The sequence below is a fragment of the Rana temporaria genome, chromosome 8, assembly GCF_905171775.1.
Source record: "Rana temporaria chromosome 8, aRanTem1.1, whole genome shotgun sequence".
NCBI lineage: Eukaryota > Metazoa > Chordata > Amphibia > Anura > Ranidae > Rana > Rana temporaria.
The window spans coordinates 11508089-11520588 of NC_053496.1; the positions used below are offsets into that span (position 1 = coordinate 11508089).

The 12500-nt window shown below is 55.3% G+C and overlaps 2 protein-coding genes across 2 annotated transcripts in view; one reads left to right on the forward strand and one right to left on the reverse strand.

The window, feature by feature from the left end:
- Window positions 1-8548, reverse strand: part of SLC25A28 (solute carrier family 25 member 28) — a 15789-nt gene extending 7241 nt beyond the window's left edge. Inside the window, exons 1-2 of the mRNA XM_040361297.1 lie at window positions 8083-8548; window positions 116-344 (exon numbers count right to left, since the gene is read on the reverse strand). Coding sequence (XP_040217231.1) covers window positions 116-344; window positions 8083-8343 — 490 coding nt within the window. The 5' untranslated portion in view covers window positions 8344-8548. The remainder of the gene's footprint in view (window positions 1-115; window positions 345-8082) is intronic.
- A 468-nt stretch (window positions 8549-9016) lies between these two features.
- The window catches only part of ENTPD7 (ectonucleoside triphosphate diphosphohydrolase 7), a gene marked incomplete in the record, with an annotated part of 38213 nt that continues 34729 nt past the window's right edge, over window positions 9017-12500 (forward strand). Inside the window, 1 exon segment of the mRNA XM_040361295.1 lies at window positions 9017-9122.

Genomic DNA, 12500 nt, shown 5'->3' on the forward strand with positions numbered 1-12500 from the left:
ATTCTAGGAATTTAGGGGTGACTACGCTAGGTGGGCATTTCCTGGCCCAGTGTGATTAGTAAATGCTCCAGTGGCACAGTCAGAGGGGGGGAGGGGTAAGCACAATTGTCAATACCGTTAGCTATATGGCTATTGCCCCCGGGGCGGATGACATCACTCATTGTCTTTTTCAGTTTCTCATAGCAGGCAAAATACAGGGCATGTGCCGGCCCAGCTCCTATCGCTGTAACGTTCAATCCTCGCATCGGCCTCCAGAATCCCTCCGTGCGGATGATTTTGAACAAGGCCTCCATCACGTTGCGGTAGCGAGCGGCGGGATCAGGCTGCAGACTTTGCATCCGGGTCTGGAAGAGAAAAAGACATCTGAGAATCTACCCCGCCACTCTATTCCTTCCCCCGCCACTCCATTCCTTCCCCCGCCACTCCATTCATTCCTTCCCCCGCCACTCCATTCCTTCCTTCCCCCGCCACTCCATTCCTTCCTTCCCCCGCCACTCCATTCCTTCCTTCCCCCGCCACTCCATTCCTTCCTTCCCCCGCCACTCCATTCCTTCCTTCCCCCGCCACTCCATTCCTTCCTTCCCCCGCCACTCCATTCATTCCTTCCTCTGAACCTTCATCTGTACCATCATCACAGCCAATGAACTATCTGGGCTGCCCCACTGAAGGCCCTTAGATAAAGAGGGGGGGTCACAATGGCACCCAATCTCATTTCACAGCCACCCCCCAGGAGATGGGAACCCCAACCCATCAATTTCATAGCTACCCCCCCCCCAGAAGACAGGAACCACCCAGCCCTTTCTACACCTTCACCCCCAGGAGACAGGAACCCTCCAACCTATCCTATACATTTCATAGCCATCACCCAGAAGACAGGAACCCCCAACCCTTTCTACACCTTCACCCCCAGGAGACAGGAACCCTATCTACACCTTCAGCCCCGGAGACAGGAACCCTCAACCACACCTTCACCCCCAGGAGACAGGAACCCCCAACCCTATCAACACCTTCACACCCGGAGACAGGAACCCCCAACCGTATCTACACCTTCACCCCCAGGAGACAGGAACCCCCAAGCCTTTATACACCTTCACCCCCAGGAGACAGGAACCCCAACCCTTTCTACACCTTCACACCCGGAGACAGGAACCCCCAACCGTATCTACACCTTCACCCCCAGGAGACAGGAACCCCAACCCTATCTACACCTTCACCCCCAGAGAACAGGAACCCTCCAACCTATCCTATACATTTCATAGCCATCGCCCAGAAGACAGGAACCCCCAACCCTTTCTACACCTTCACCCCCAGGAGACAGGAACCCCAAACCCTATCTACACCTTCACCCCCAGGAGACAGGAACCCCAACCCTATCTACACCTTCACCCCCAGAAGACAGGAACCCTCCAACCTATCCTATACATTTCATAGCCATCGCCCAGAAGATAGGAACCCCCAACCCTTTCTACACCTTCACCCCCAGGAGACAGGAACCCCAAACCCTTTCTACACCTTCACCCCCAGGAGACAGGAACCCCCAACCCTTTCTACACCTTCACCCCCAGGAGACAGGAGCCCCAAACCTTATCTACACCTTCACCCCCAGGAGACAGGAACCCCCCGCCCTTTCTACACCTTCACCCCCAGAAGACAGGAACCCCCAAACCTATCAACACCTTCACCCCCAGGAGACAGGAACCCTCCAGCCCTTTCTACACCTTCACCCCCAGAAGACAGGAACCCCAAACCTATGTACACCTTCGCCCCCAGAAGACAGGAACCACCCAGCCCTTTCTACACCTTCACCCCCAGGAGACAGGAACCCCAAACCTTTCTACACCTTCATCCCCAGATGACAGGAACCCCAAACCTTTCTACACCTTCACCCCCAGAAGACAGGAACCCCAAACCTTTCTACACCTTCACCCCCAGGAGACAGGAACCCTCAACCCTATCTACACCTTCACCCCCAGGAGACAGGAACCCTCAACCCTAAGTACACCTTCACCCCCAGTAGACAGGAACCCTCCAACCTATCCTATACATTTCATAGCCATCACCCAGAAGACAGGAACCCCCAACCCTTTCTACACCTTCACCCCCAGGAGAGAGGAACCCCAACTGTATCTACACCTTCACCCCCAGGAGACCCAACCCCATCTACACCTTCACCCCCAGGAGACAGGAACCCCAACCATGTCTACACCTTCACCCCTAACCCCATCTACACCTTAACCCCCAGGAGACAGAAACCCCAAACCTATGTACACCCTCACCCCCAGGAGACAGGAACCCCATCTACACCCCCAGGAGACAGGAACACCAACCCTTTCTACACCTTCACCCCCAGGAGACAGGAACCCCCAACCCTATCCTATACATATCCATACTCACCCCTAGCATACAGGTTGCATGTTTTGAGTTAGAGGAGGTCTAGGGCTAGAATTATTTCTCTCGCTCTACCAATCTCAGCGATACCTCACATGTGTGGTTTAAATACCGCTTACATATGCAGGCGCTACTCACATATGCGTTGGCTTCTGCACGCGAGCCTGGCAGGACGGGTGTTGCGTTTTTTGGCTCCTAACTTTTTAGCTGGCTCCTAGATTCCAAGCAAATTTGTCAAACCCTGCCATAAGGCGTCAGCATACCAAGACATTTTGGACAATTTCATGCTCCCAACTTTGTGGGAACAGTTTGGGGACGGCCCCTTCCTGTTCCTATATGACTGCACACCAGTGCACAAAGCAAGGTCCATAAAAAAGACACGGATGAGCGAGTTTGGGGTGGAGAAACTTGACTGGTCTGCACAGAGTCCTGACTAGGGATTGACCAATTATCGGTGGCCGCCGATCTTCACAAACGTACCCGATATTGCTTCAAGCGGTTTTACCCGGGTGGCGCTTGCAGCTGCATCACCCTGGCACTGTTCTTTAGAGCGGACGGTCGCTTGTAAAAATCAACCAATACGGCTTGGCAGCCACTTGGCCGTTATTAAAATGTGGAAAAAGTTTGAGATTATATAAAATCGCAAAGATTAATAATTTCAGAACTTTCTCCACCTTTAAATGTGACCCATTAACCGTACAACTCAATTGGGTAAAAAAAAAAAAAAAAAATAGAAATAATGTGGTTGCATAAGTGTGAAAATGGGTGTGTTCAGAATTAAGCAATGACATTCAAACTCATGTTAATTAGGCGTCAGTACACACTGCCATTATTTAACCACTTCAGCTCCGGACCATATTGCTGCTCAATGACCGGGCCACTTTTTGCGATTCAGCACTGCGTCGCTTTAACTGACAATTGCGTGGTCGTGCGACGTGGCTCACAAACAAAATTGACGTCCTTTTTTCCCCACAAATAGAGCTTTCTTTTGGTGGTATTTGATCACCTCTGCGGGTTTAATTTTTTGCGCTATAAACAAAAATATAGCGACAATTTTGAAAAAAAAAATGCATTTTTTTTTACTTAAAGGGGAGGTTCACCCTATAAAAAAATTCTAACACTACATCCAGCCCAGTTCTGCAAATAAAATGACACTGACTTTTTTTTTTGGGCCGTAGATAGCGTTTAGCCTTAGAATTCCCCGCGGCTTCCGGGTAGGGAATCCCGCGGGAGTGGGCGTTCCTATTGACATGCCAATTGATTGACATTCTAAACGACAGCGCACACAGCGCGTCACGACTTCCCGAAAGAAGCTCGGGTCGGCTTTATTCGGCGCCGAATAGAGCCGACCCGAGCTTCCTCAGTTTAGGCCGATACGTACTCTTCTACAATTTTTTTCCCGAAAAATATCGCAATAAGCGTTTGATTGGTTTGCGCAAAAGTTATAGCGTTTACAAAATGGGGGATAGTTTTGGCATTTTTATTTTTTTACTATTGATGGCGGCGATCAGCGATTTTTATCGGTACTGCAACAATATGGCGGACACTTTTGACACATTTTTGGGACCATTGGCATTTTTATAGCGATCAGTGCTATAAGAATGCATTGGATTACTATAAAAATGCCACTGGCAGGGAAGGGGTTAACACTAGGGGGCGGGGAAGGAGTTAAGTATGTTCCCTGGGTGTGTTCTTACTGTAGGGGGGTGGCCTCACTAGGGGAAGCAACTGATCGCTGTTCATCCATTGTATGAACAGAAGATCAGCATTTCTCCCCTGACAGGACCGGGAGCTGTGCGTTTACACACACAGCTCCCGGTTCCCGCTCTGTAACGAGCGATCACAGGGGGGCCCGGCGGCGATCGCACCCGCGTCGGGACCAGGGGCGAGCGGGGCGGTGGCCGATTCCACATGTGCGCTAAATGAACTCGCTGGCAATCTATTGCAATAAAGATTATAAAGAGTACAAATTATGGTCGGATTTCTGTTACCACACCGGCTGTGAAGCTGGTTAGGGCACCGATGGGTTATACCGTGTCAGACCGGGAGGAACCAAATGTGGGACGCCGACCATGGATGCCGCGGTGCAATGCCAACCCAGCGTATAGAGTGCCTTAACAAAAGGCATGCGCGAGAAAACAGTAGTCACGGCAACAGGGACATTTGCGTTCCACGCTGGCCGCTTCCTTCTTGGAAACGTAATTTCCGGTTTGGACCTCAGTGACACCCAACTCCTTGGCGCTTACCATGGCAATTCTTCCTCTGGATACAGACAGTTGTGGGTTTACTTACATCGCCAGCGACACCGGAAGGCCCGGCACGCTATACTGGGTTGGCATTGTCGCCTGAAGCAAAATTCATTCAGCTCAAAAGAAGTAAAAAATAAAGTACAGGAGGTTCTTTCTGGCAGAACACCAAGTGTTTTTGGCTCCAAAGACTTCGAAAGAAACGCCCAACTTTGGCAGAAAAAAAACGCTCAAATAGCAGCTCTCCGCCCCCAATTTCCCCTCCCCCTCAGTGCTTTCTATTGGCTAAACAAACACCTGAAGCTGGAAATCGTTTGCAATACATACACTTAAAAAAAAAAAAAAAAAAAAGCTGCAAAAAAATGTATGTATGTATGTATGTATGTATGTATGTGTATATATATATATATATATATATATAGCCAGTAAATGGATACGCTCAGGTGTGAATGGAGCCTAAGGGCCAGATTCACAAAGAATTGCCCTGGCGCAGCGTATCAGAGATACGCTACGCCGCATCTTACCTGCCGGAATTTCGAATCCAGGAAGATTTCGCCCTGTAAGTTACGGCGGCGTAGTGAATTTCTCGGCGCGCATTTCAAATTGGGCGGGTAGGGGGCGCGATTCATTTAAATGAAGCGCGTCCCCGCGCCGATTGAAATGCGCATGCTCCATTTCGACATTTCCCGCCGTGCTTTGCGCGAAATGACGTCGCACCGATTTAATTTTTTGAACGTAGACGTGAGTTACGTCCTTTCCTATTGACGACGACTTGCGCAAAAAAAATAAAAAATCTAAATTCGACGCGGGAACGACGGCCATAGTTTAACATGGCAGGTCTATCTATACACCGCAAAATAGCAGCTTTAACTATACGCTGGGAAAAGCCGACTAGCGACGTCGTAAGAGAATGCGACGCCCGCTTGTACGTTCGTGGATCGACGGAAAAAGCTAATTAGCATACCCGACGCGGAAAACGACGCAAACTCCACCCAGCGGGCGCCGAAGAATTGCATCTAAGATCCGAAGGCGTACGAAGCCGTATGCCTGTCGGATCGAAGCCAGAAGCCGTCGTATCTTGGTTTGAAGATTCAAACTTAAGATACGACGCGGGAAATTTGAAAATACGCCGGTGTATCAGTAGATACGCCGGCGTACTTCTGTGAATCTGGCCCTTAAACCTCTTTCACATTGACGCGTGGAGCCGCAGTGACGGTGTAGCCGCGCTATTTGTAGTGCGGCTATACCGTCGTATTTACCGCGATATTCGGGCGCTAGCGGTGAGGTTTTAACCCCCGCTAGCGTCCGAAAAAGGGTTAATACCGCACGCGTTGTGGGCGGTATTACCGCGCTTTCACATTGATTTCAATGGGAAGGCGCGGTATAGGATCGGTGAACACATCGCTCCTATACCGCGGTAAAGATGCGGCTAGCAGGACTTTTAGTGCGCTCCTGCTAGCCAACCGCTTCAGTGTGAAAGCCTTCGGGCTTTCACATTCAACACTACAGGGCAGGTTTTTTCATGCGGTATAGCAGCGCTATTTTTAGCGCTGTACCGCATGAAAAACGCCTCAATGCGAAAGGGGCCTAAATGTCTAGACGATTATATCCGGACCTTGTATTATGTGCGTCACATCGATCAACCAATTAACAAAACAAAACAAATGCAGTGTAATGGAGACCTCTATACAAGTAATCAGGGAACACAGCTTAGTGTAGTGTCACCTGTGATGACTCCTCCCCCTCCCTCAGTGATGGCTCCGCCCCTACTGATAGCTCCTCCCTACAGTGATGACACCTCCTCATCCCTACTGATAGAGCCTCCTTACTCAGTGATGGCTCCTCCCCTCCCTCAGACAGACATTCTCCTCTCCACAGTGAAAGCTCCTCCCTACAGTGATGACTAATCCCCCACTGATAGCTCCTTCCTATAGGGATAACTCCTCCCCCTCCCTCAGTGATAGCTCCTCCCTATTCAGAGATGACTCTGCCCCTCCCTCAGTGATGTTCCACCCCCTCATAATTCCTACAATGCCAACTCCTCCCCTAGTGATAGTTCCTGCAGCCCCCCCAGTGATATCACTGTAGAGGGGAGCCATCACTGTAGGGGTGAGCAATCACTGTAGAGGGGGGGGGGGGGTCCAACTCCTCCCTAAAGTGATGGCTCCTCCCCTAGCGATTGCTCCTCACTACAGTGATGGCACCTCCCCCTCCCTACAGTGATGGCTCATACCCTAGTGATTACTCCTCCCTAGAGTGATGGCACCTCCCCAGTGAAAGCTCCACCCTATAGTGCTAGCTCCTCCCTAGAGTGATAGCCCCTCCCTAGTAATAGCTCATCCGTAGAGTGATGGCCCCTCCCCCATGATAACTCCTCCCTAGTAATGACCCCTCCCATGATTGCTCCTCCCTAGTGTGATAACTCCTCCCCCATGATAACTCCTCCCTAGTGATGACCCCTCCCCCATGATAGCTCCTCCCTAGTGATGACCCCTTCCCATGATAGCTCCTCCCTAGTGATGGCTCCTCCCAGAGTGATGGCTATTCCCTTGTGATGACCCCTCCCCCATGATAGCTCCTCCCTAGTGATGACCCCTTCCCATGATAGCTCCTCCCTACTAATGGCTCCTCCCAGAGTGATGGCTATTCCCTTGTGATGACCCCTCCCCCATGATAGCTCCTCCCTAGTGATGACCCCTTCCCATGATAGCTCCTCCCTACTAATGGCTCCTCCCAGAGTGATGGCTATTCCCTTGTGATGACCCCTCCCCCATGATAGCTCCTCCCTAGTGATGACCCCTCCCCCATGATAGCTCCTCCCTAGTGATGACCCCTCCCCCATGATAGCTCCTCCCTAGTGATGACCCCTCCCCCATGATAGCTCCTCCCTAGTGATGACCCCTCCCCCATGATAGCTCCTCCCTAGTGATGACCCCTCCCCATGATAGCTCCTCCCTAGTGATGACCCCTCCCCATGATAGCTCCTCTCTAGTAATTACCCCTTCCCATGATAGCTCCTCCCAGAGTGATGGCTATTCCCTTGTGATGACCCCTCCCCCATGATAGCTCCTCCCTACTAATGGCTCCTCCCAGAGTGATGGCTATTCCCTTGTGATGACCCCTCCCCCATGATAGCTCCTCCCTAGTGATGACCCCTTCCCATGATAGCTCCTCCCTACTAATGGCTCCTCCCAGAGTGATGGCTATTCCCTTGTGATGACCCCTCCCCCATGATAGCTCCTCCCTAGTGATGGCTCCTCCCCATGATAGCTCCTCCCAGAGTGATGGCTATGCCCTTGTGATGACCCCTCCCCCATGATAGCTCCACCCTACAGTGATGACCCCTCCCTCTCAGTGATGCCCCCCTCCACATCAGGCAATGCTCCATAATCCCCCCCATCCCCTCAGTATTGTCTCCTCCCCCTTAGTGATAGCCCTTCCTCCTCACCTTCACACAGTCCACAGGGTACATGAGGCAATGCTCCATAATCCCGGCCACGGCTCCGGCCATCATGTGTGTGGTGACGGTAGATCCCTCGGGCAGCCCCTCGTACTCCAGCTCGGGGACTCGGCCTCCCTCGGGGGCGGCGCGGCTGCTCAGTTCCGGCTCGGGCCCGGTCGGCCAGCCACGTTTGACCCAGGCTCCCAGCATGAGGGCCGGATCCCCAGCCGAGGCGCCCCGCTCCTTCAGCACGGCTTCCAGTTCCATAGTACAGTCTCCGGGCTGCTCTTGGCCGCCGGTCCGGGCCCCTGAGCGCCGCTCTTGGATGTCAGAACCACCCGACACCGCCGTGGTGGCGCCACCGAGAAGAGGGGCCTAGAGACACACCCACCCCGCGACCATTGGGCGTCCCCTGTAGGCGGGCACACTCTGTTGCATAATCCACACGCTCATTGGCCGCCTGCTACGCTCATCACCATTTCCATCGCGTCTATTGGTCAAACGCTTCGCCCTTTAGCGCCCTCCTTGCTTCTTGATCTGTGATTGGCTAAAGACTTTAGAGGCGGAGGTCCGATGCTGATTGGAAGATGCACCTATCAATCCAAATCTGCCCTCCGTGATTTCATAATCCCCGCCCCGCCAGTGATACCGCCGCCTGACTCACGTGGAAGGGAAAGGGTGGCTGGAGGGGGCGGGGCTACTAGGAGTCACATGACCTTGTAAAGATTACAGCGCGATACTAACATCACTAATATAGTTCCCCTCCTACTACTAATATCTGACCCCGCCTCAATATACACGGCCCTGTCATATGTAACATGTGGGCGGAGTGAAGTAATGAATCGAGCCACACCCATTTCTCCCCAGAACACAACCATCACAGTGCGCCCCTTCCACACTAACCACGCCCCATAATATGCGTTTCAGGGGAAGTGACGTCATCACTGCGACGTCCGAGCGGAAAAAGACATTGGCCGGCCACACCCACTTCCGGGTCACTGGGAGGTCTGAGCCGGCTGATTGAGTGGTGACAACGTGGACTACAGGTGAGTGGGGGAGGATATAGGAGATGAAACCCGCCATACAGAGCAGGAGGTCCGCTATACTCCTCTCTAATGTCCGAAATAAGAAATACCCCTTCAACACCGGACACTGTCACCCCCTTCCGGCCCAGGACAAGTCTCACCTGTCACCCCCTTCCGGCCCAGGACAAGTCTCACCTGTCACCCCCTTCCGGCCCAGGACAAGTCTCACCTGTCACCCCCTTCCGGCCCAGGACAAGTCTCACCTGTCACCCTGAATGACAGCACTTCACATACATCACATTCTTATCATTTTCACACAAATACACATTTCTTTTATTAAAAGTCAGCAGCTACAAAAAGTGTTCAGAGACCTGTCCGTCATAGGATCCAGAGATGAGACCTCCCGAATACCCCGCGTCTCTCCCCTCCTCCCCTCCGCGTCTCTCTCCTTCTCTCCTCCGCGTCTCTCTCCTTCTCCCCTCCGCGTCTCTCTCCTTCTCCCCTCCGCGTCTCTCTCCTTCCCCCCTCCGCGTCTCTCTCCTTCTCCCCTCCGCGTCTCTCTCCTTCCCCCCCTCCGCGTCTCTCTCCTTTTCCCCTCCTCGTCTCTCTCCTTCTCCCCTCCGCGTCTCTCTCCTTCCCCCCTCCGCGTCTCTCTCCTTCCCCCCTCCGCGTCTCTCTCCTTCTCCCCTCCGCGTCTCTCTCCTTCTCCCCTCCGCGTCTCTCTCCTTCTCCCCTCCGCGTCTCTCTCCTTCTCCCCTCCTCGTCTCTCTCCTTCTCCCCTCCGCGTCTCTCTCCTTCTCCCCTCCTCGTCTCTCTCCTTCTCCCCTCCGCGTCTCTCTCCTTCTCCCCTCCGCGTCTCTCTCCTCCCCGCTTCTCCCCTCCGCGTCTCTCTCCTTTTCCCCGCCGCGTCTCTCTCCTTCTCCCCTCCGCGTCTCTCTCCTTCTCCCCGCCGCGTCTCTCTCCTTCTCCCCGCCGCGTCTCTCTCCTTCTCCCCGCCGCGTCTCTCTCCTTCTCCCCGCCGCGTCTCTCTCCTTCTCCCCGCCGCGTCTCTCTCCTTCTCCCCGCCGCGTCTCTCTCCTTCTCCCCGCCGCGTCTCTCTCCTTCTCCCCTCCGCGTCTCTCTCCTTCTCCCCTCCGCGTCTCTCTCCTTCTCCCCTCCGCGTCTCTCTCCTTCTCCCCTCCGCGTCTCTCTCCTTCTCCCCTCCGCGTCTCTCTCCTTCTCCCCTCCGCGTCTCTCTCCTTCTCCCCTCCGCGTCTCTCTCCTTCTCCCCTCCGCGTCTCTCTCCTTCTCCCCTCCGCGTCTCTCTCCTTCTCCCCTCCGCGTCTCTCTCCTTCTCCCCTCCGCGTCTCCCCTCCGCGTCTCTCTCCTTCTCCCCTCCGCGTCTCTCTCCTTCTCCCCTCCGCGTCTCTCTCCTTCTCCCCTCCGCGTCTCTCTCCTTCTCCCCTCCTCGTCTCTCTCCTTCTCCCCTCCTCGTCTCTCTCCTTCTCCCCTCCTCGTCTCTCTCCTTCTCCCCTCCGCGTCTCTCTCCTTCTCCCCTCCGCGTCTCTCTCCTTCTCCCCTCCGCGTCTCTCTCCTTCTCCCCTCCGCGTCTCTCTCCTTCTCCCCTCCGCGTCTCTCTCCTTCTCCCCTCCGCGTCTCTCTCCTTCTCCCCTCCGCGTCTCTCTCCTTCTCCCCTCCGCGTCTCTCTCCTTCTCCCCTCCGCGTCTCTCTCCTTCTCCCCTCCGCGTCTCTCTCCTTCTCCCCTCCGCGTCTCTCTCCTTCTCCCCTCCTCGTCTCTCTCCTTCTCCCCTCCTCGTCTCTCTCCTTCTCCCCTCCTCGTCTCTCTCCTTCTCCCCTCCTCGTCTCTCTCCTTCTCCCCTCCTCGTCTCTCTCCTTCTCCCCTCCTCGTCTCTCTCCTTCTCCCCTCCTCGTCTCTCTCCTTCTCCCCTCCTCGTCTCTCTCCTTCTCCCCTCCTCGTCTCTCTCCTTCTCCCCTCCTCGTCTCTCTCCTTCTCCCCTCCGCGTCTCTCTCCTTCTCCCCTCCTCGTCTCTCTCCTTCTCCCCTCCGCGTCTCTCTCCTTCTCCCCTCCGCGTCTCTCTCCTCCCCGTCTCTCTCCTCCCCTCCGCGTCTCTCTCCTCCCCTCCGCGTCTCTCTCCTCCCCTCCGCGTCTCTCTCCTCCCCCGCTTCTCCCCTCCGCGTTTCTCTCCTTCTCCCCTCCGCGTGTCTCTCCTTCTCCCCTCCGCGTGTCTCTCCTTCTCCCCTCCGCGTGTCTCTCCTTCTCCCCTCCGCGTGTCTCTCCTTCTCCCCTCCGCGTCTCTCTCCTCCCCGTCTCTCTCCTCCGCGTCTCTCTCCTCCCCCGCTTCTCCCCTCCGCGTTTCTCTCCTCCCCCGCTTCTCCCCTCCGCGTTTCTCTCCTCCCCCGCTTCTCCCCTCCGCGTTTCTCTCCTCCCCCGCTTCTCCCCTCCGCGTGTCTCTCCTTCTCCCCTCCGCGTGTCTCTCCTTCTCCCCTCCGCGTGTCTCTCCTTCTCCCCTCCGCGTCTCTCTCCTTCTCCCCTCCGCGTCTCTCTCCTTCTCTTTCTGCGTCTCTTCTTCTGCTTCCCCCCCCCCCCTCGCGTCTCTTCTTCTGCCCCCCCCCCCCCCTTTCGTCTCTCCTTTCGCTTCTTTCCCCCCCCTGCGTCTCTCCATCCGCTTCTTCTCCCCCCCCTTTCTGCCTCTCTTTTTCTGCTTCTCCCCTCCTCGTCTCTCTCCTTCTCCCCTCCTCGTCTCTCTCCTTCTCCCCTCCTCGTCTCTCTCCTTCTCCCCTCCGCGTCTCTCTCCTTCTCCCCTCCGCGTCTCTCTCCTCCCCTCCCCGTCTCTCTCCTCCCCTCCCCGTCTCTCTCCTCCCCTCCCCGTCTCTCTCCTCCCCTCCCCGTCTCTCTCCTCCCCCGCTTCTCCCCTCCGCGTGTCTCTCCTTCTCCCCTCCGCGTGTCTCTCCTTCTCCCCTCCGCGTGTCTCTCCTTCTCCCCTCCGCGTGTCTCTCCTTCTCCCCTCCGCGTGTCTCTCCTTCTCCCCTCCGCGTGTCTCTCCTCCCCGTCTCTCTCCTCCCCCGCTTCTCCCCTCCGCGTTTCTCTCCTCCCCCGCTTCTCCCCTCCGCGTTTCTCTCCTCCCCCGCTTCTCCCCTCCGCGTGTCTCTCCTTCTCCCCTCCGCGTGTCTCTCCTTCTCCCCTCCGCGTGTCTCTCCTTCTCCCCTCCGCGTGTCTCTCCTTCTCCCCTCCGCGTCTCTCTCCTTCTCCCCTCCGCGTGTCTCTCCTTCTCCCCTCCGCGTCTCTCTCCTTCTCTTTCTGCGTCTCTTCTTCTGCTTCTCCCCCCCCTCGCGTCTCTTCTTCTGCTTCCCCCCCCCCTTTCGTCTCTCCTTTCGCTTCTTTCCCCCCCCTGCGTCTCT